This window comes from Syzygium oleosum, unplaced genomic scaffold (assembly GCF_021117445.2).
Source record: "Syzygium oleosum isolate NSW1041296 unplaced genomic scaffold, Sole_v2.1 Sole_v2.02, whole genome shotgun sequence".
NCBI classification, from domain to species: Eukaryota; Viridiplantae; Streptophyta; class Magnoliopsida; order Myrtales; family Myrtaceae; genus Syzygium; species Syzygium oleosum.
In genome coordinates, this window is record NW_026607486.1 from 3,570,940 (window position 1) to 3,590,769 (window position 19,830).

At 41.3% G+C, this 19,830-nt stretch overlaps 1 protein-coding gene across 1 annotated transcript; it reads left to right on the forward strand.

Annotated features, from left to right (window-relative positions):
* Nucleotides 1-5,162: 5,162 nt before the first annotated feature.
* LOC115664483 (chalcone--flavanone isomerase-like) lies at nt 5,163-7,933 on the forward strand. The gene is made up of 4 exons (XM_030586414.2): nt 5,163-5,274; nt 5,409-5,567; nt 7,281-7,507; nt 7,704-7,933. Exons 1-4 carry the CDS (start codon nt 5,163-5,165, stop codon nt 7,893-7,895), a joined length of 690 nt encoding a protein of 229 aa, XP_030442274.1. The 3' UTR covers nt 7,896-7,933.
* The last annotated feature ends 11,897 nt before the right edge of the window (nt 7,934-19,830 follow it).

Here is a 19,830-nt window from a genome sequence, read left to right on the forward strand (position 1 = left end):
GCAAAGCGAAACGGCACAATGGACACAGGTGGCTTGTCTCCAACCATCTGACAATACAAACAAGGTGGTACACGTGGTTGCACGGCATGCGCGCAACTTGCATGTCACGTTCAATTTGATCTAGGCAAATCCTACAGGATACCTCGTCGCCATCACCGACGAGCACCCTCTGGAGAGCATCGATGGCGGCTCTTGCAGCTGGAACTTGCTTGGGGTCCGAGGTCCACATATCCGATTCCAATTGCTCTCCCCGCACCAGAACAAGCTCGCAGCTCACAAAAATTGGTATCTTCCGGAGGTGAGAATAGCGGTCGTCCCCCAGCACCCCTCGTATGTACATCGTTAGTTCCATCAAGACATTATCGACATAGCTCGTATGCATCGTGACAAGACAACCCGTCCCGGAATCTTCAAAAAAACGACCTCCGCGGAACAATCTTCGCTTCAACGACATGATCGCGTCGACGCAATGCTGGACGTTTTCCCGCTCGAGCGTCAAGAAACAAACCCTAGTGAATTTGTTGAAAGGGTCGCCTCTTTGCATGTTTTCTCGATCATCTGGCAGCACCGTAGGGGTCTCGTCTGGCGACGAATAGACATCCGCGCATAAAGTCATCACTTGTGTTGTAGACATGGAAAAGATTGCGACTTGACGAGCCTGAATTAGGAGGACTTAATTAACTTCACTAAACTAAACTTGAACGCAAGACAGAAATTAAATTGCTCTTATATAATTGATGTGTCGTGCTTGAATAGAAAGAAGTTTTAAGTATGGACTCCTGTGAATAAGAATATGTTAATTGTCGATTGGGACGATGATACCATGAGATCTGGGAATTGGAATGTTATCGGAAGGATGACTTGTAACCCCAAGTACGTACAATTTTCAATTGTTGGATTTGGACCGTCTCATTCAGGATTAGGACAACCTTTCCACGCACGCCTATATACCCTAGTGTATATATATAGGCCTTTAAATTACCTGCTTAACCTTATCGATTCACTTGATTGACGTGACTACCCAAAATTAGCTATTGGCCGAACACCAGTTTGCTTCGTTACATCGGACAGACTTTGCCAATGCGAGATACTATTATCTGATAGCGCCTAAAAACGCACACCCTCTTATTTGTACACAAATGGAAAAAAAAAAAAAGTTGACAAAAAGAGGTACGAAAAGTGAGATTTGAGTCATTTTAGTAAATAATTCAGATTGTTATGGATGAGCATGATATAACTAATTAAATAAAGACTTTATAAAAGATTAATAAAATAGGATCACGTTTTTTTCACTCCTAATTTGGCTAAAACACTCTCAACAAAATGTTGTGACCATTTTATCTATTATGGGTCCCACCTTTTAGCATCATTCGCATTTTCTTAATGTCATTTTTTTAAATCTTATTTTGCTGACCCCACTTTCCTTTATCTTCACATTCTCTCTTTCTCTCTCTTTTTACTTTCTTCTTTGATGTTTGATATGATTTTTGCATCGTTTTTAAAGGTGGGTGCTGGCTAAATTGATTAAATTTGAAGTGCTGGTTAATGTTAAGTAATGTGGTAATTTTCCTTGTGATGGGTTTAGGTCAATGAAGTCTGAAGATGTTTTTTATTCTTTTTCTTCTTTCATCTCTTTTTTTGTGTCTGGGAAAAGTAGGTATTAATTCATTCATTCTTTGTATATTGTTGTATTTGATTAAAGTTTATGCTTTTGAGGATAATCTTTAGTGAGGCCTTTGGCATTGCTAAGTTTCTCTCCTTCTGGATTTCGTCAGTTGAAGTTTTTGAAATTTTGTGGGGAAGAGTAGAAAGAGAAAAGCGGGTCTCGTCCGATCCTAAAAAGTTTTGCTTTCATCGAGTGAAAAAAGGTTTATAATCCCATTAACTTCTAACGATTAAACTTATTGATTTCTTTGACCCTATTGGGATAGAGCATGCATTTGATTTTTTGAGTGAATTTTGAGTATTCTTTTCATTGAAAATTTTCCTGGACTGGTTTCCATTGACCTCTTTCTTTTCTGCAATCTGTTTGGCAGAATGATTTTAAGATGTACATATTGGTCTAGTTATGGTTTGGACTCAATAAAGCATGAAGGATTTTTATCTAATAAATTTCAATTTTATTCTCATTTCAATAGGTTTATTGAAATATTTTACCATTTTGTTTCCAGTTCTTAATAAAGTAGAAAATCAGTGGGCACGCCAAATGCATTTTTGTATATTAACTGGTAAAGTCTATTGGTGGCAGTGCAAAGTCTGGTTGAATCCCCCATTTGTATTATATTGGGTTGGTTTTTAATAGAGAAGGGCTTACATATGTTGTTCAGCCTTCAATTAGACTGGGAAAACATTATTCGACTGAGTTCTGTGCTTTTGCGAAGGTGATTATGGTGGCATCTTCTCTACGAGAGAGAGAAAGAGAGAAAGATGTTGAAACGTGGGATTAAGAGAAAGGAGAGTGGGACTTACAAAAAAAAAATTAAAAAGGTACCGAGGGAAAGTTTAAGATTTTGAAAGGTGGGACCCACAATGGGTGAAATGGTCAAAACAATCTGTTGAATAGTGTTTTAGCCAAACTAAGAGTGGAAAGTAGGACTCATGAAATAATATGAGATTTATGTTAGACTCTTCTAATTAGTCTTTCACCCATGTTATTTGGTAATATACGGTCGTTATTTGACTTATAAAAGGCATGATTTTAATTAAAGACTTTTTGGAAAAATTTGATGTTAAGGGTTTTAGAGACATGATTTGTTAAACTATATTTCTCTTATCCCATGATATTAGGCCTATCAAATGAGTGAGTCGGGTCGGGTTTGAATATGGATTTTTGACCCATTTTGACAGCTCTATATGATACATACGGACAAACCAACCAGTCTACATATTTATTTTTCTTTCTCTTGGCCACTCAACTAGTATAGGTAGGCACCAACTACGTGCATGGTTGAGACACAGCTTATTTTTTCTCAAGAGCTGATCCTAGGATCACAACCAATACGATGCATATGAATCCCTAGCAAAAGAAGAGGCATTTGCAAGGGGTGAAAGTAATCTTTGTAAAAACTGCCTTGGCTACTTCTTTATGCCAAGATTTTTCGAGAAAAGTACCAAAAAAGTCCTAAACATATTGTATTGATACAAATTCAGTCATAAACCTTTCAATTAGGCCAATTCAATCATAAACATTTTCACATTGGTACCAATTCAATCCATCTGACCAATTTAGGCCGGAAATTAGTTACGTGGATGCCGACCGTCCTACGTGGCACGGCTGACGCTAACATGAACAATTTTTTAATAAATTTTCGAATTTTATATTTATTTTTTAAAAATATCCCTTTTTTTCCTTTTCTTTTTCTTTGGCTTGCGGTCGATGCTCGACCATGGCCGGCGATTGGCCAAGTTCGCCCTCGCCGAATCTGGTAAGGGCTCGACCCTCGCGGCCTAGGCAAGAGTCGCTCTCGCCAAATGTGGCGACGACCACCGTCACAGCATTTGGTGAGGGCTTGACCCTTGCCCGACCCTCGCTAAATGTGGTGTAAATTTGTCATAGATGTATTAATTTGGAGTTTTTGATAGTCAAAAAATTAGTTTTGGATAAATTTGCCACAGGCGTAACAGTTTTGGGTTTTTTGTTGTATTAACCGAAATATTATCCACCAATGGGAAAAAAACACTTTCAAAAGTGAGGAAACTATTTTTTGCTTTTTAGAAAGCCAAAAAAATTTTCCATATCTTCTTTCACCTCATTTTCTTTCAAATACATTTTCCTTTTTTATTTTTTATTTAAAAAAACGAGTTTTTAATTTTTAATTTTTTTCCTTTTCTTTCTTTTTTTTTGCTTCTTCCTCAGCTGGTCGCCTGCCACAGTCAACCTTGAGCTTCACCGGCCTGTGGCGAGGCTCGACCCTCGCCCAAGGTCGCTAGATCCTCGCCGACCTTTGGTGAGCTCGAGCCCCGCTAGCCTGTGGCGAAGCTCAAGGTCACCTATGGCTAGTCGCAAGCCATTCCAGCGACCAAGGAAGAAGAAAAAAAGAGAGAAAGAAAAGAAAAATAAAATTAATTAAAATTTTTGGATTATTTGGTAATTTTCCCTAGAAAATCAAATCGGATACTGAACGGTGGAAAGCATTTTCTAGTTCATTTTCATGTCTCGGCCAAATACCGGAAAACATTGTCATTTTCCTAGAAAATAACTTTCTGGAAAATATTTTCTAGAAATTTCACATTTTTCGTGAAACGAACGGAGCGCATGTATGTAAAATTTTCCATAACCAACCAATTGATCTAACTAATTGATTTCATATAAAAATAAGTATTCATATGGAATAAATTGAATAAAAATTAACAAGGATAAGGAAATAATCGTTAAGTAACAAATGTGACGATCAATTTCCACTAAGTCCATGGAAAGATATAGAAAATACATTTGTATATATGTATGGCTTTTACGGATTCGTCAGCCGTAGAAATTCTTATCCATGATAGTCACCGTTTTATCAATAGATACGGGGATATTCAACTTTGTGACAAATTTATTACAAACATACCGAGCGTGCAATGCCTAGAAATTCTTTTGGAACTAATTAAACTTTGAGTAAGTGATCCTTGTACTTTATTCTTTGTGTATCAGTGAAATAATCCTTTTCAGTCTCAACTTTCATCACGATTTCATAGATTTAATGTGGCACCAAGATGCAAAACATTGATCTTTCACAAAAGTAGAAGGGATCACTCAGTTCACACGGGGAGTCGGCAGAAAAGCTGTTCTCTTCTTCTCTCAGAACAATCTCACTTAGATTCATGGTAGGACTTCTTTCGTACCGCACAACATGAGATTAGACTTAAGAATGTCTAGATGGTACAAGCGAAAGTTATGAAAACTCGTCTTCTGTCAACGAAGACATCCAGCTTTAGTATCAATTATTACTGATTAGGACGGCTTGGTGTTCGTGGTTATAGCTTCTACGTAGGTGCTGTATCGAGATTATAGGGCCAAGCTATGAATCTTTGTCGCCGGTGCATCCCTCTCCGGCTCTCACTCCCTCCCGTTTAAAACGGCCCGAACCCGCTCCAAGACACCACCGCATTGTCGCCGAGAGTACACGTTCTCGCCTACGGACGTTGCAAGACTGCACCAAAGCAAAGAACCGGCAACAATGACGCGGTCGCCTTCTATTGCCGTCAGTGTGGTCCAGGTCGAGTCCGTCAAGTTACCTCCGTACGTGAAACCGCCGGGCTCCGCCAAAGCCCTCTTCCTCGCAGGCGCAGGTCCTCTCTCGTCGCTAGATCTTCAACCCTCCATGAGTTTCCGGTTTTCGTTGGCGCTGTCATTGTTATTTTGTTTATTCATTTTTCAGAAGGAAAGTTCATCGCTCTTTTTCTTTTTTCTGGTTGGGGCATAGCATTGAGAGATGTGGAGATCGAGGGGAAGTTGATCAAGGTCACGGCGATCGGCATCTACCTGAAGGATGCAGCGCTGCCACTGCTCGCTGCCAAGTGGAGCGGCAAGAGTACGGAGACACTGGCGGAGTCCGTCGAGTTTTTTAGAGACATCATCACGGGTCTGTGTCCCGCTGAGAAATGCTTTCACGCATCGGGGTGATCCTCTAATTTTGTTGAATTTCGAACTTCCGAATGATAATTTGAGTTGTTTTTTAAATGGAGTTTCTTGAAAAATGTCTTCTTATCCACACTAGATAAATAACTAAATTTTTTTTTTACAACTTTCAATGCATTAGCTGTTTTTATGACATGTAGAATCAATATTTTTCAAAAAATTTATATTTTATTTAGTGTTTTAAGACACTCGTTTATATTAATACGACATTATCAAAAATACAAGTTTCTGAAAAAATTTAAGCGGTCCAATGATGCGACTGTGTGTTTGGCATAGAGGGTATTAAGTATACATGATACGTTTCGTTACCCAAAATAATTACTCGCGTGACCCGATACGAAGCAATTTTTTGTTGGCTGATGCAACTCACAAATTTTGATTTGTTTATTAATCCAAAACTCCCGATTGTAACTTTTCGTTTTCGTTTTAAGCATATGCATTTTTTTCCTTCTACTGTTTTCCTCTATGATAAAATTTTTTCTTCTGTTGTTGTTTTCACTTATGTGCTGATTTCAGAGGAAGATACGTACTACTGCTACTTGCCTAATTTTCGTGAGAAGTGTGACTGAGATAATTAGCTAGACCTGTTTGAATCAAAAGATGTGCGGTCACATTCTCGATCCATTGCGTTTTGCCCACGCCAGCCATCGACACTAGTGTCCACGCAGGTTCCCGTGGCCGTCGGTTCAATGCGGCTCTTGGTCTAGACTGAACTAGACCATGAACCGGTTCTTGGTCCCATTGGTGCGGTGGTCCTTGGAGCCCTCGTTTCAAAGTGCTGGTTCGAACTAGTGATCTCTCACGTTTTAGGATGACATCAACTTTTTCTAGAGGAGCAATCTTGCTGTTGTTGAGCGAACTCTTTACGCATAGGTTTACTGCTTTTGGTTTTGTTGGCATGCACTGATGCACAGTTAGATGTCCAACATTCCGTGCAAGCAAGCGTTGTCGCCCTCATAAATGTCACGAAGAACTTGCCGATGATTTGAGGCATCGGATGAGCTTGTGTTCTTTCAGCGATCATGCTTGTATCAGTCTGTAGCCTTCTCGCGAAGATGATTTCTCTAGGTAGCGCCAATGCTGGCTTTTTTTTTTTTTTTGGTCAGAGCGCCAGTGCTACTTTGAATGTGAAGGAAACGGCTTTACCAGGCTTGAGGGCAACGCCGGCCGGATGGAGTAGGCCTAATGATTAGAAGATACAGATGGGGCATTACAATCCTCGTTCTCCAACCTATTGCAACTCGCAAGATGAATATGAAATACTGATATCAGTCGCTTTTTGGTTGCCCTTGGTCTTCATCTTCATTATTCACCCTGGCTTAGTTGAAGCTTACTACTCTTTGTTAAACTAATTTGCTCTTCATATTTTGCGTTAGTAATTGGTATATCGAATTTGCACAGAAGAGCTTGAGTTCGGTAGTTCCCTAATGTGAGAGTGAGGATTAATAGATTGTAAAAAGGGGACGGGCAGACTACTATATGAATTGCAGAGGAAAATTTGCTGCAGTTGCCTCATCCGATAAAGCTAGAGAATTTGACATTGAATAAGAAATTCACGCAGAGACTCAAAATAGATTGATTGTGGAGTAGTGTCCTCATATTTTGTTGTTCAGGTTCAGTTGGATTGATAGATTGGCACGACTGTTTCCCGCCGCAGCTCCGTTCGAGAAGTTCTGGTGGGTATCCATGATATTGCCATTGACGGGTCCTCAATACACGGAGAAGGGCGCTGGGAATTGTGTCCAAGACTGGCATTTTTATGGTGGAACATACACTGATGCCGACGCCACTGCGGTTGAGAAATTTCGAGAGGCTTTCAAGGATCAATCCTTCCGACCCGGCGCCTCGATCCTATATGCACAGACGCCAAACGGGCCATTGACGGTCAGCGAGGCTGTTGAAATCCGACTCAGTTTTATGAATACGGAAGTCTTGAGAGCATCCATTGTTAGCTAAGTAGTTGCTCAGCTAGTCTCTCTTGATTGCTGCCAATTAATGCAACTAGCTCTTTTGAGGCATAATTCACTTATATATATGATCAATCTTCTCTAATGCTGCCATTTAATCCTCTGGGTTACAGACTACCTTCTCTGAAGATGGATCCATACCCGAAGCACCGAATGCAGTAATTGAGAACAGACAACTCGGGGGGGTGGTTCTGGGGACGCTGATTGGCGAGCAAGGCGTATGTCCTCAAGCTAGGATGAGCGTAGCAGCGAGGATTTGTGCACTCCTCGAGGATGGCAAGATGAAGGCGCGCCAAGCCGACTAGAAAGTGTCTCCAAATCGGCGGAGCAATTGAAGAGAAAGAAGTGGAAGACAAGGTGGGACTGGGACCTGGTGTTATATAAGGTGCACATACAATAGCAGCAGAAATAAAAAGCAAGGGTGGCTTAAGGTGCTCAAACATGATGCATAATACTTCAAATAATCTGCCCACCTTGGCCAGACATAGCTAATTTCGATTACAACTAATGGATATGTTTATGCTTGGGCCTCGTTTGTGCCTTGGGAGCGAATAATGTTCATATACACCTACAACTGTTACCAAATGGGAACAAGTTCTCCGTGCATTAGGTGAAAGTATCAAAGGGGGAGCGAATCTTGCATGTATGCGGTGCATGTGAGTTTAATACGTGTGAATCTTCCAAGGCTGTCGGGAAAAGTACCAAAAAAGTCTTAAACCTTTTACATTTGTGCCAATTTAGTCTTAAACCTTTTGCATTGGTGCCAATTCAGTCTTAAACCTTTTTATGGTGTCAATTCAATCCTAAACTTTTTATATTTGTGCCAATTCAGTCATTTCGGTCAATTTTGGCCAGATTTTGCTGACTTAGATGCCGGCTGGCCGGCGGCCTGTCACCGATGCTGACGTGGACAACTTTAATAATATTTTTAATATTTTTTTGAATTTTTTTCTTTTTTTTCTTTTCTTTTTTTCCTCTCCCCTCTCTCCTTCCTCCAGCCAGTCGCCGAACCGGCGACCAGCCACTGGCGAGGGCGGCCTCGCGCTCGGTGAGGCCCAACCTCGCCAGATCCGACGAGGGCTCGAGCCTCGCCATGGCTGGACGAGGCTCGACCTGGCCTGACCTCGCCCGATCTGGCGAGGTCAAGCCTCGTCGACGGCTGCGCGAGGCACGACCTCGCCAGCACCTGCGAGGTCGGGCCTCGCCCAGCCATGGCGAGGCTTGCCTTCGTCGTCGCTAGCAAGGGCGAGTCTCGCCGGCGTTGACCTCTGGCCTTTGGCCGGTTGCCGGTCCGGCGACCGACTGGAGGAAGGAGGGAGGGGAGGGGGAAAAAATAATAATAAAAGTTCAAAAAAATATTAAAATATTATTAAAGTTGTCAACGTTAGCGCCGGTGACCGGCCGCCAGCCGGCCGACGTCCACGTTAGCAAAATCTAGCCAAAATTGGCTGGAATGACTGAATTGGCACAAAAACAAAAATTTTAGGACTGAATTGGCACCATAAAAAGGTTTAGGACTAAATTGGCACCAATGCAAAAGGTTTAGAATTTTTTTGGCACTTTTCCGTAAGGCTGTCCAGACCTTGGCGCCGGACAAACCACTCTGCAATGGCCCAGCCACCGCCGGCCCATGGCCCAATTGCGACAAGGCCTTGGCCAGTTCAGGCCATCTCTTTCTCTACTCTTCCTTTTTTTGGCAAAATCACATGCTGAATGAGGAGCAAATTTTGCACATCTACTCCTTCCTGTATAGTGCACATTCGATCTCCATTATTTTAGGAATTTATGAAAAAGGGAAGTGATTATTGCATTTAAAGGGACTTTTAGATTTTCTAAGAAGGATGTAAAAGATTTTTTTTAAGGGTCTTGATATAGGAGATGCAGAAAGAAAACACAAAAAAAAAAAATTCGTGCAAAAAAAATTCGTGGGAGAAAAAGGAGAAAAGGAAAGCATGCTTAGGATAGAGACGGGCATTAGCGATATATCTGAATTTTTATTTGAGTTTTGCAACATGCTTAGGACAGAATCTTGATTATTTCCATGCATTTTTAGTCATAAAAAACCATATGTAAGATCTTAAAAATCTTAAAATGGCATGTCATTGCATTCCATATCTATGTCATACCTCACGTGGTTAGAAATCATGTATAGCATAATTACCCATTTTGCATGCACTTATTTAGGCAGTCATATAGAATCGGGATTTATAAATAATGGAAAAATTATCCAAAAAATCCTAAAGCGACCAATTCAGTCATAAAATCTTTGAATTGTGTCAATTCAGTCTAAAACCTTTTGACAATATGTCAATTTAGTCCTAAACTTTTCAGTCGTGCCAATTCACTCATTCTGGCAAATTTTGGCCAGAAATCGCTGATGCAGACGCTGATTGTCCTACATGACGTGGCCAACGCTAATGTGGATTTGTAATTTTTTTTTCTTTTTTTCCTTTTCTTTTTCTTTTTCTTTTTCCATGTGGGCCATCCACAGGTGAGGGCCACACTACTAGCAGTAGGCGAGGGTCGCCCTCACCGGCCACAAGTGAGCTTGGGCAAGAGCGTTGCAGCCCTCGCCAGCCACAGGGAAAAATGAAAAGAACGAAAAAAACAAAATAAAAGGAAAAAAATTCTAAAAATTCTAAAACTGAAGAAAAAAATTGCAAAGCGTCCACCACCGATTTCAAGTCAAAATTGGCAGAAATGACTACATTGAAAAATCGTCAAAATATTTAGAATTAAATTGTTACTATTCAAGTTGTGATTGGTAAGGTTTCGTGGAACCCGTGCGAAGCATAAGAGCCTCCTCCCATCTAATAATCCATTAAACCCCTTGGGCCTGCCTCATGAGGGCCGCGACAAAGATCAATTCTTTTGTTTTTTTCCCAAGAATCACAAAGCAGGATGAGCAAACCTGCCTTAAGCTCAGTGCAAAATCAACCTAAGAGGCCCAGTCATCGAGGCCCCGGTTACAACACGGAGTTCTACGCCTTTACACACACACTTTCGTGTGCACATTCAAGCAAGTACCAAGCTTATCTCTGATCAGCCTCTTAATTTGATGAAGGATTAAACTGGAGCTACTAGCATCAGAGGAATTGTGAAGACAACGAAGACTGGCAGTACAGTAAGAGAGCTTGAACGACAGATGAGGGAATGCTCTGCCCTTGAAAACAAAACAAGCCCAAGTGACTTGACTTACGCAATCTCCAGGAACTCTGTCAATATACGATGAAGCAGCTAAATGTCCTTTCAAGCTTGAAGAGAAAGAGGGCAATCGAGAAACAAATGGTTCCTGTCTTCAGTGTCAAAGTTACACAGCCAACAAAGAGGTAAAACCTGAATGTTCTAGGCACTTCAACAATCAACAATCCATCTCCGGTGGCCAGTCGATTATGCACAACCAACCATGCAATGAAGCAATGTTGAGGAATACTAAGGGTTGAACAAGATCAATTTTCTCGGTAGCACCTTCGAGCTTCTCCCTCCAGTCTTAACAACTAGCAATCGTGAACAAATCAGATGGTGCCAATTGTGAAGCATACTTCTTGAGAGAATTACCAAAAAAAAAAAAGTCATAAACCTATTATGGATACCAATTCAGTCTTCAACTTTTCACTTTACTCAATTTAGTCCTAAAAACATTTTCTCAATTTGTCAATGTAATCCTTCCAGTCAACTTTAGCCGACAATTACGTGACACAACCAACGCTGACGTTGATAATTTTCTCGATTTTTTTATTTTTTTCTTTCCTTTTTTTCATTTTCCTATTTCCCTCCGTAAGAAAAATCTCAAACAATGCCCATTGTGACACATTTAACCTAAATTTTTTTGTGACATAAAAAACCCCAAACTTATACCTATGTGACGCATTTACCCTTCGTCAAGGTTTCTTTGGATGATTTTTAATCAAAACAACCTCGTTTTTATTTCAATTAATCCATGTGGATGTTATGTTAACACTATTTGCTTTCTAACGTCCATGTACATAGATTTTTAAAAGTTTTCATTGACAGATCTTTGACGGAGGGTAAATATGTCTCACAAGTACAAATTTTGGATTTTTGATGTCACAGAAAACAGTATAAGGTAAATGGGTTACGGTTGGCATAATTTAGGATTTTAGTGGCTTTTACCTTAAAACAAAATTATCCGCAACTTAACTCTTCTATACAGTTAAGCTGTTTTGATAATTAGCATGGCAAATGGTGATGCCGAGTACAAGTAACACGTCGTCTGAGCGAAAATTCGGGTGGCAAGGTATACGAAATGCCATCATTTTGTCATGGATACAAGGTTCAACATGCTGTTCAACTTTGCGGGAAAATTACCAAAAAAGTTCTAAACCTATTGCATTTGCACCAATTCAATCATAAACAAATCAATTTGGCCAATTCAATCCTAAACATTTTGCATATTATCTAATTCAGTCCTATTGCCCAGAAGAGTCTAACGTGGGATACCTAATCAGCGTCGGCTGTCCTACGTGGACGGCTAGGGCTGATGTGATCGCTGGAAAATAAAACATCTAAGCTTAGGTTATGTTTTGAATTTCCACGGTGATTGTGTTGATATTAAGTATGGAACAGTTTATTATTGTTCTGGTCATATACTAATGGTTTTATGGTTTTAGACATTGACTATGATGTGTTTAATGTTAATCTTGATGGTTGTTTTTCCTTGATTGCATCTTCTTGTAATGTGAAAATTGATGCAAGTATTTGGCATGCTAAATTAGGTCACATTGGATTACAAAAGAATGAAAAGATTAGCTAGAAAAGGCTTTTTGGGGTCACTCGCTAAAATTGAACTATCCATATATAAACATTATCTAGCAGGAAAAGCAACTAGAAAATCATTTATCCCACGGAATCTATTCTTACCCTTTTCAAGAGTGCACCCTCCAAGAGTCATTCTTTACTTTCTACCTCTTTCATCAACAAAATAAGAGAACGGTAGAAGTTGAAGACCTACTTATAGTGTTGAAATGTTTAAAGGAAGAGCAAAAGGGTAAACATTATTAGAATGTCGTGAGCAGAAATAATGAGGAGAGATACTGTTGACAAAGCAACGTGCAATAAAACTGATTTAATTGCCTTATAATCACTCTGGCAAAAAAAAAACTACCTTATAATTAGGGAAAGCGAGTGTAGAAGGTAGCAGGCCACTCGGCCAAAGAAAGAAATAGAAATCAAGTATGTAAAAAATTTCCATAACCAACCAATTGATCTAACTAATTGATTTCATATAGACATAAGTATTCATATGGAATGAATTGAATAAAAATTAACAAGGATTAGGGAAATAATCGATAAATAATAAATTTAACGATCAATATCCACTAAGTCCAGGAAAAGTTTTAGAAAATACATGCGTATATATGTATGGCTTTTAAGGATTCGTCGGCTGTAGAAATTCTTTAACATGATAGTCGTTGTTTTATCAATAGATACAGGGACATTCAACTATGTGACCAATTTGTTACAAACATACCGCGCGTGCAATGCCTATAAATTCTTTTAGAACTAATTATGACTTTGGGTAAGTGATCGTTGCACTTTATTCTTTGTGTATAAGTGAAATAACCCTTTTCAATCTAACTTTCATCACAAATTCATAGATTTAATTGTAATAGTTTTTCTCACGTGGGCTAAATTAATTGATATTGTAATTTACCATTTTACGGGATTGATATAATAAGGTAAGATGTAAATATTCTTAATTAGTTTAATATGGGACTGGCTAGTATGGGTCAAGTAAAGTCCGGCCAATGATGAGAGGGAAACTCTATAAATAGTGCTCAAATTTCTCTTCTAACCTGATACACAAATAACCTAGTTAAGGAGCAAACCCTAACTATAAGGGGCTGTATCTTTGAGCTAGTGATACATAAGGTAATAAAGAAGGACTTGCGCTCAAGATACAGAAGGTAACAAAGAAGAAGGACTTGCGCTGAGAATAATTACTATTCCGCTTCAAGAACGATAAATCATAAATTGGGTTAATACCACGAAAAACCCCAAACTGGTTCAACTGTGACAATTTTACTCCGAACTAATTTTTTTACTACCAAAAACCCCAAACTAGTACACCTGTGACAAATTTATCTCGAACTATTTTTTTGACCACAAAAAACCCCACACTGGTACACTTATGATAATTTTACCTCGAGCTAATTTTTTGACCACCAAAAACCCTAAACCGGTACACCTGTGATAATTTTATCCCAAACTAATATTTTTACCACTAAAAACTCCAAACTGGTACATTTGTGACAAATTTATCCTCCGTTAGTATCTGTTAAATTGGATTAATATCACGAAAAATCACAAATTGGTAAAATTGTGACAAACAGTGGGTAAAACCCCAAACTGGTATACCCGTCAACTACCACATGTCATCAAACTTAGCAATTTGACAGTAAAATTTAACGAAAACTAACGAAGGGTAAATTTGTCACGGGTGTACCAGTTTGGAATTTTTGGTGGTCAAAAAATTAATTCGGGATAAAATTATCACAGATATACCAGTTTGGGATTTTTTGTGGTAAAAAAAATAGTTTATGGTAAAATTATCACAGATGTACCAGTTTTGAGTTTTTCATTGTATTAACCCTTCTAAATTAGGTGCGCGAATCTCTTTTACTCGATTAATGTGTTCTAGATTCTAGCTATGAAGATCTTGGGTATCGTTTTTCTCTATCAAGATTAATGTAGCACCAAGATGCAAAACATATATTTCACGAAAGTAGAAGGATCACTCATATTAGGGGTGTCAAAACCGAATCGAAAAATCGAACCGAGATACGAACCGAACCGAACCGAACCAAACCGAACCGAAAATTTGATGCATTTTGGTTCGGTTTCGATTTCGGTTCGGATCATGGAAAATTAGTCGTATCTTTTTTGCGGTTTGGGTTATTTCAGTTCGGTAAACCGAACCGAACCGAAAGCCAACTTAAATTAAAATCTCTCTTCTTTCTCACCCTTCTCAAACCCTAACTGGCTCTGAACCGAGAACCCTCTCGCTCTCTTCTCTGGCGGCTCCTTGGTCCCTCTTGCCAGTCGCATCTCGGCCAATTTTGTCGGAACCCTAGTTCCATTTACTTTCTCGTCAAGAAGCAGGGGAAGAAGAAGGAAGAAAGAAGCCGCTCGATTCCGAGGAAAAATCAGAAACAGAAAAAAGCAAGGAGAGGTTTCGGCGTCTAGGCCGGCCATGAGCTCCCAGGAGTTTATGATCTCGGGGCGGGTTGGGTCAGACCATAGAGGCCAGGATTCGGACAGGAAGGACTTGGGGTCGGAGAGAGGGGAGGGGAAGATGGATCCGAGGGTGAACCGCAGTGGAGGAGTCGATGGCGTCGTGGGGGCGACGGCGGAGGGCAGGGGTGGGTTGAGGGTGAGGAGGCCGTAGGTGCTGGAGGTGAGGGAGACGATGTGGTGGCCGAGGGCGGAGGTGGTCCCGAGGGGAGAGAACTCGTCGTCGTGACTCCGCAGGTTAGAGGAGACGCAACCCATGGTCCCTTGGTAATTATTGTCAGAGCTCCGGAGCTGCTAAATTTGTCAGCTTTCCTTCCTCTTCTTGAAAGTTGAAACCAATACAAAACAAGAAATTGAAGAAGAGAGATGGCACAATGAGAGAGAGAGAGAGAGAGAGAGAGAGAGAGAGAGAGAGAGAGCGAGTTCTGGCTTCGATCCAAGAGACGTCTTCTTTTGAGGAAAGAGAGGGGGAAGCAGTAGAATAAAGTAAAAAGGAAATGACTAAAATCGAACACCGAAAATCGAAAATTGAGCTGAACCGAACCGAACCAAACCGAATCAAATTGATTTTTCGGTTCGGTTCATATTTTGTTTAAGCGAGATTTGGTTCGGTTCAATGGTTCACCACTAACGGTTCGATTCGGTTCGGTTTTTCAAGAAAACCGAACCGAACTGAACCATTTACACCCCTAACTCATATACATGGGGAGTCGGCAGAAAAGCAGTTCTCTTCTTCTCTCAAAACAATTTCACTGAGATTCATGGTAGGACTTCTTTCGTGCCGCACAACATGAGATTAGACTTAAGCATGTCCAGATTGTAACATCCTGAATTTCGACCCATTTCCGGGATCCAACAAAGTGGATATTATTTCTCATTTGATTTTAGTACGTCTCGCCCGGAGCTGGCCCCTCACAGGATACTGACTAATGGGAAAGGCTAACTAGGAAAACGGTATGTGGACCGGGGACCCGATTGCGAATCGGGCGCCGATTCTGAGAAACGGCAGGGAAGTATTTTGGGCCAGTGTGGACCGATTCTAGGAAGGTGACGGATCTGGTTTGGCCAACGACGTACGATCGGATCGCGGGTGATTCCGCTCGACCGAGAGTGCGCGTGGCAAATAAATCCCGAACCTGAACCGAACGGTCGTGACCCTTGGAATAATCAATAATTCCTTACGCTATCCCGGTAATCGAGACCGTCACGACTCGAGTGACCCTAGGTCGATATGCGTAACTTCTAAACATCCACCCGTCAGTAAGAGACTCTAAAATTCTGAATTGAGCAATTTTGATCGCCAAATTGGACCCGAACTTCGATGTCGAAATTCTATAGGTATTTGCGACTATTTTGCAAGGCCAATGTCGTTTTGGTGTGGCCACATACATTTGGGGTTAGTCCAGCTGAAAATTGGAATTTCAGCCGAAATTGAAAAAATTACGATTTTACCCATTTGGACTCAGACGTCGATTTTCGAGGCCGTATGAGATTATTTTTCGAGGTCGATGCCGTTTTACGGTGGCCACGCATATCTAGAGTAATTACGGTCGAAAACTGGAATTTCGGCCCATAAGTGAAAAAAATTACTATTTTGCCCCTCCAAACTTTGCAGTTGATTTTCGAGGGCTTAAAAGGTTATTTTTGCGAATCCGACGTCATATTATGTTGGCCACACACATTTGGGGTCGGTACGGTCGAAAAATGGAATTTCGACCCGGGATCGAAAAATTACCGTTTTGCCCTTATGGCCTATTTTTGGGTTCCGAATTTTGGCAATTTTTTGGAATTTATTGTGGATAATTATGAGTAAAAAATTCAGAATTTTTGAATGACCAAAAGGGCCCTCAATTATTGGATGAGAGTGATTAATGGCCATTGGATCAAAGGGCAAAATGGTCCAACGCACCGGATTGCGACACGTGGTGCCACTTTTTGACCCATAAGACCCCTTTGACTCTCTCTCTCTCCTCCCATTTCTTCCCCCATCAGCCGATCATCTTCCCTCCCACGCCACTTCTTCTCTTTCATTTTCCTCTTGGTTTGGCCGTGAGAGGCCCTCGCCGGAGGAGCCGCTCGTCGGAGTGCCGTCAAGCGCGAGAGGAGCGCTGTTCGACGCCACCACCCTCACCGACCAGAACCTTTGCCGTGAGCCGCCGGAACGCCGCCGCCGATTTCGCCGTTTACCGGCAATCGGCCGCCCGTTCCCGTCGATTAGAATTTTGGGAAGTGTAAATAAGTGAGTGGAAATCATAACCCTTAATTAGGATTATGTGCACTTTGGACAAGTTTTAGGGGTAATTGGTGGGGGCTGATTTGGGCTGATGTTGTGGTGATTTTAAGGACCTAAGGTGATGGTTTAGGGATGGTTTTAAGGCTGTGGAGACTTGGTTTAGAGGTTGTATGAGTTGGATTTGCTTAATGGTGCAAGTTACTGATTCTCGGATTACTGATTTTACTGTACCTCTGCGCATTGTTATTTTTATTGTGGTCATTGTGGGCCGAATCTGAAGAAGTATTCTTCATGAAAGTTGTTCCCAACATCTTTAAGTATAACATACTTTAATTTGGGAATTTTTGAAAATCAGTTGAGGCCATTCGGAAGTCCATATTTGGACCGAAACAAAACTGCCCGATTTACTGTTCACCCGACCTTCTGATCTGTTCGAATTTTTATAAATTTTTCCAGGCCTATTTTCAAAATACTTCCTTCTCAAAAATTGTTGGGGACATTTGTGGCTATAACATATAAAAATTTCAAGACTTTCCAAAATGATTTGGGTACTGAATGAGTTGTATTTTGATGGCCTGAGGGGCTGTCCGAGCGAATCGGATTTTGTCCGACTTGGAGTGTCAAAATGCGGTATTTACGGTTAGAACTCGGTTTCTAGTTCTTCACAGAAAATGTTCATCGAGATGTTTTGTACAACATATCCAAATTTCATAATTTTTGGAATTGATTTACCATTTATTTCAAATGGATTTCTGTCATTGTGCAACTGCCCAGTTTGGACCCGATTTTGCATATTTCCGGTTTTTCTCTCTCTCGGACTGATTAGTGGTTGATTTGGGTACAAATCGTGCTTGATTGTGTTAAATTTTGTAGTGCCTCGTTTGAGCGATTCGGTGGTTGAATGATACTTTGTCGTGCTCAGTTGTTTAATGCCATGCCGCCTGATTTCGTGTTCGAGCAATACGGTGTGTGTTTGGCCAATCATTGGTGTGAATGTTTATTGCCCAAGTGCGTAAATTATGTTTTGGGCCACATGGTACTAGTTGGCCAAGTGCGCATGTTATGCGAATAAGTATGGGTAATTGATTGGCTATTTGAGCACGTTGATTTTGCATGTTTGTTGAAATACCATGCTGAAATTGAATGCTCATGTTGCATTATACAACATTGCATGGCCACGCATTGTGTATGCCTAGTGTGAGGCATGTGACGAAATTGTGCGAGAATGCGTGTCTGCCATGAGCATGTGATCACCTAATTATACCCTGATGTGTTTTACGCGGGGTTCAGATAAAAATTGGCAGTGTGCCGTGTGATCACTTATTGGCCTTCGGGTCGTGCCGTCCTCATGCACTTTGTAGCAGGACGATGCCCGCTATGTCCGGAAGACGACCAACCTCATGCACTTTGTAGCAGGCTCTGGTTCGTAAGGAGATCGGTATTGCGCCTCATGCACTTTGTAGCAGGCTAGAGACACTGGGCCTGGGGCGTTTTTACGCTGGCCGTGGAGTGTTGTGAGCCTTCGGGCCGTGGCCTTCGGGTCGATTTCTAATTAAAAATGAGCTGTATGCCGGTGTGCAGTGTGAACCAGAATGAAACATGGCATGATGATGACATTTGCATGCATAAGAATGCATGGGCCAGTGTGCGAGTGTGCAAGACTCGGTGAATGGCATCCGAGATGAACACTTTGAGTATGAGCATGCGTATGGCGTACGTGTGAAAATGTGTGCCACGTATGTGCCGTGATTTTTATGTCGAACTGTTTAACCTGCAGGGTCAGCAAGGTAAGCGAACCGGGCTCAAGGGCCTAGGTCGTTTGATTGACATTATTGTCCGTTGTTGTGTTGATTTGCTTGTCGGGAGGTGCATGTTAGCCTAGTTTCGGTTTAGGACGCCTACTCACTGAGATTCGTCTCATAGTTGTTTAAACCTCGTTTTTCAGACTCCTGATAGAGGTTGCCTGGTGTACCCGATCCATATGAGAATCCGGAGCCCATAAAGCAGGAACCCGAACAGGTTGGCGAGGTCGAGCAAATGGATTCGGAGGATAAAATAATCGAGGCTGAGTCCGAGTCATCAGGATCTGATCCCGATTAAGTTTCCTAAGATCAGCCTTAGCCTCCCTTAGGTTGGGCCAGTAACCCTTTTGATTATAGCCCCACCTTAGACTGGCCCCTTGGCCACCTAGGGATTTTGTTAGTAGTGGCCGTCGATCCGCTTTTGTTTGGCGATTTGTATTGGTGTATAGTGAACATTGTATATGTTTTGAAGTTCAATGCAAATCTTGATTATTAGGCTTTGAATTGTTCGATGTTCCTGCTACCCTTGGTCATGTATTGTTTTGTACGGGTGTTTTAATTATTGCTTCCGCATGTGCCTTATGCTCTGGTTTGCGAGATGGGTCGGCGATGCGTCCTGGGACGTCGCATCAAAATCGACCGGTACGTGGGTTGATCGCACTTCGAGGGGTTCGGGGCGTGACACAGATGGTCCAAGTGAAAGTTATGAAAACTCGTTTGTCTACGAAGACATCGACATCCAGCTTTAGTATCTATTATTAATGTTTAGGATTTCTACGTAGGTGCTGAATTGAGATTATAGGACCAAGCTATGAACTTTGTCGCCGGTGCATCCCTCTCCGCCTCTCACTCCCTCCCGTTTAAAACGGCCCAAACCCGCTCCAAGACACCATTGCGTTGTAGCCGAGAGTACGCGTTCTCACCTACAGACGTTGCAAGACGCACCAAAGC

Excerpts from the sequence above, each read along its gene's own strand:
- LOC115664483 (XM_030586414.2), top strand. The coding sequence starts at position 5,163 with ATGACGCGGTCGCCTTCTATTGCCGTCAGTGTGGTCCAGGTCGAGTCC. Across the intron at positions 5,568-7,280 it reads TTTTAGAGACATCATCACGG|CTCCGTTCGAGAAGTTCTGG; the intron begins GTCTGTGTCCCG and ends TTCCCGCCGCAG. Across the intron at positions 7,508-7,703 it reads CGCCAAACGGGCCATTGACG|ACTACCTTCTCTGAAGATGG; the intron begins GTCAGCGAGGCT and ends TCTGGGTTACAG.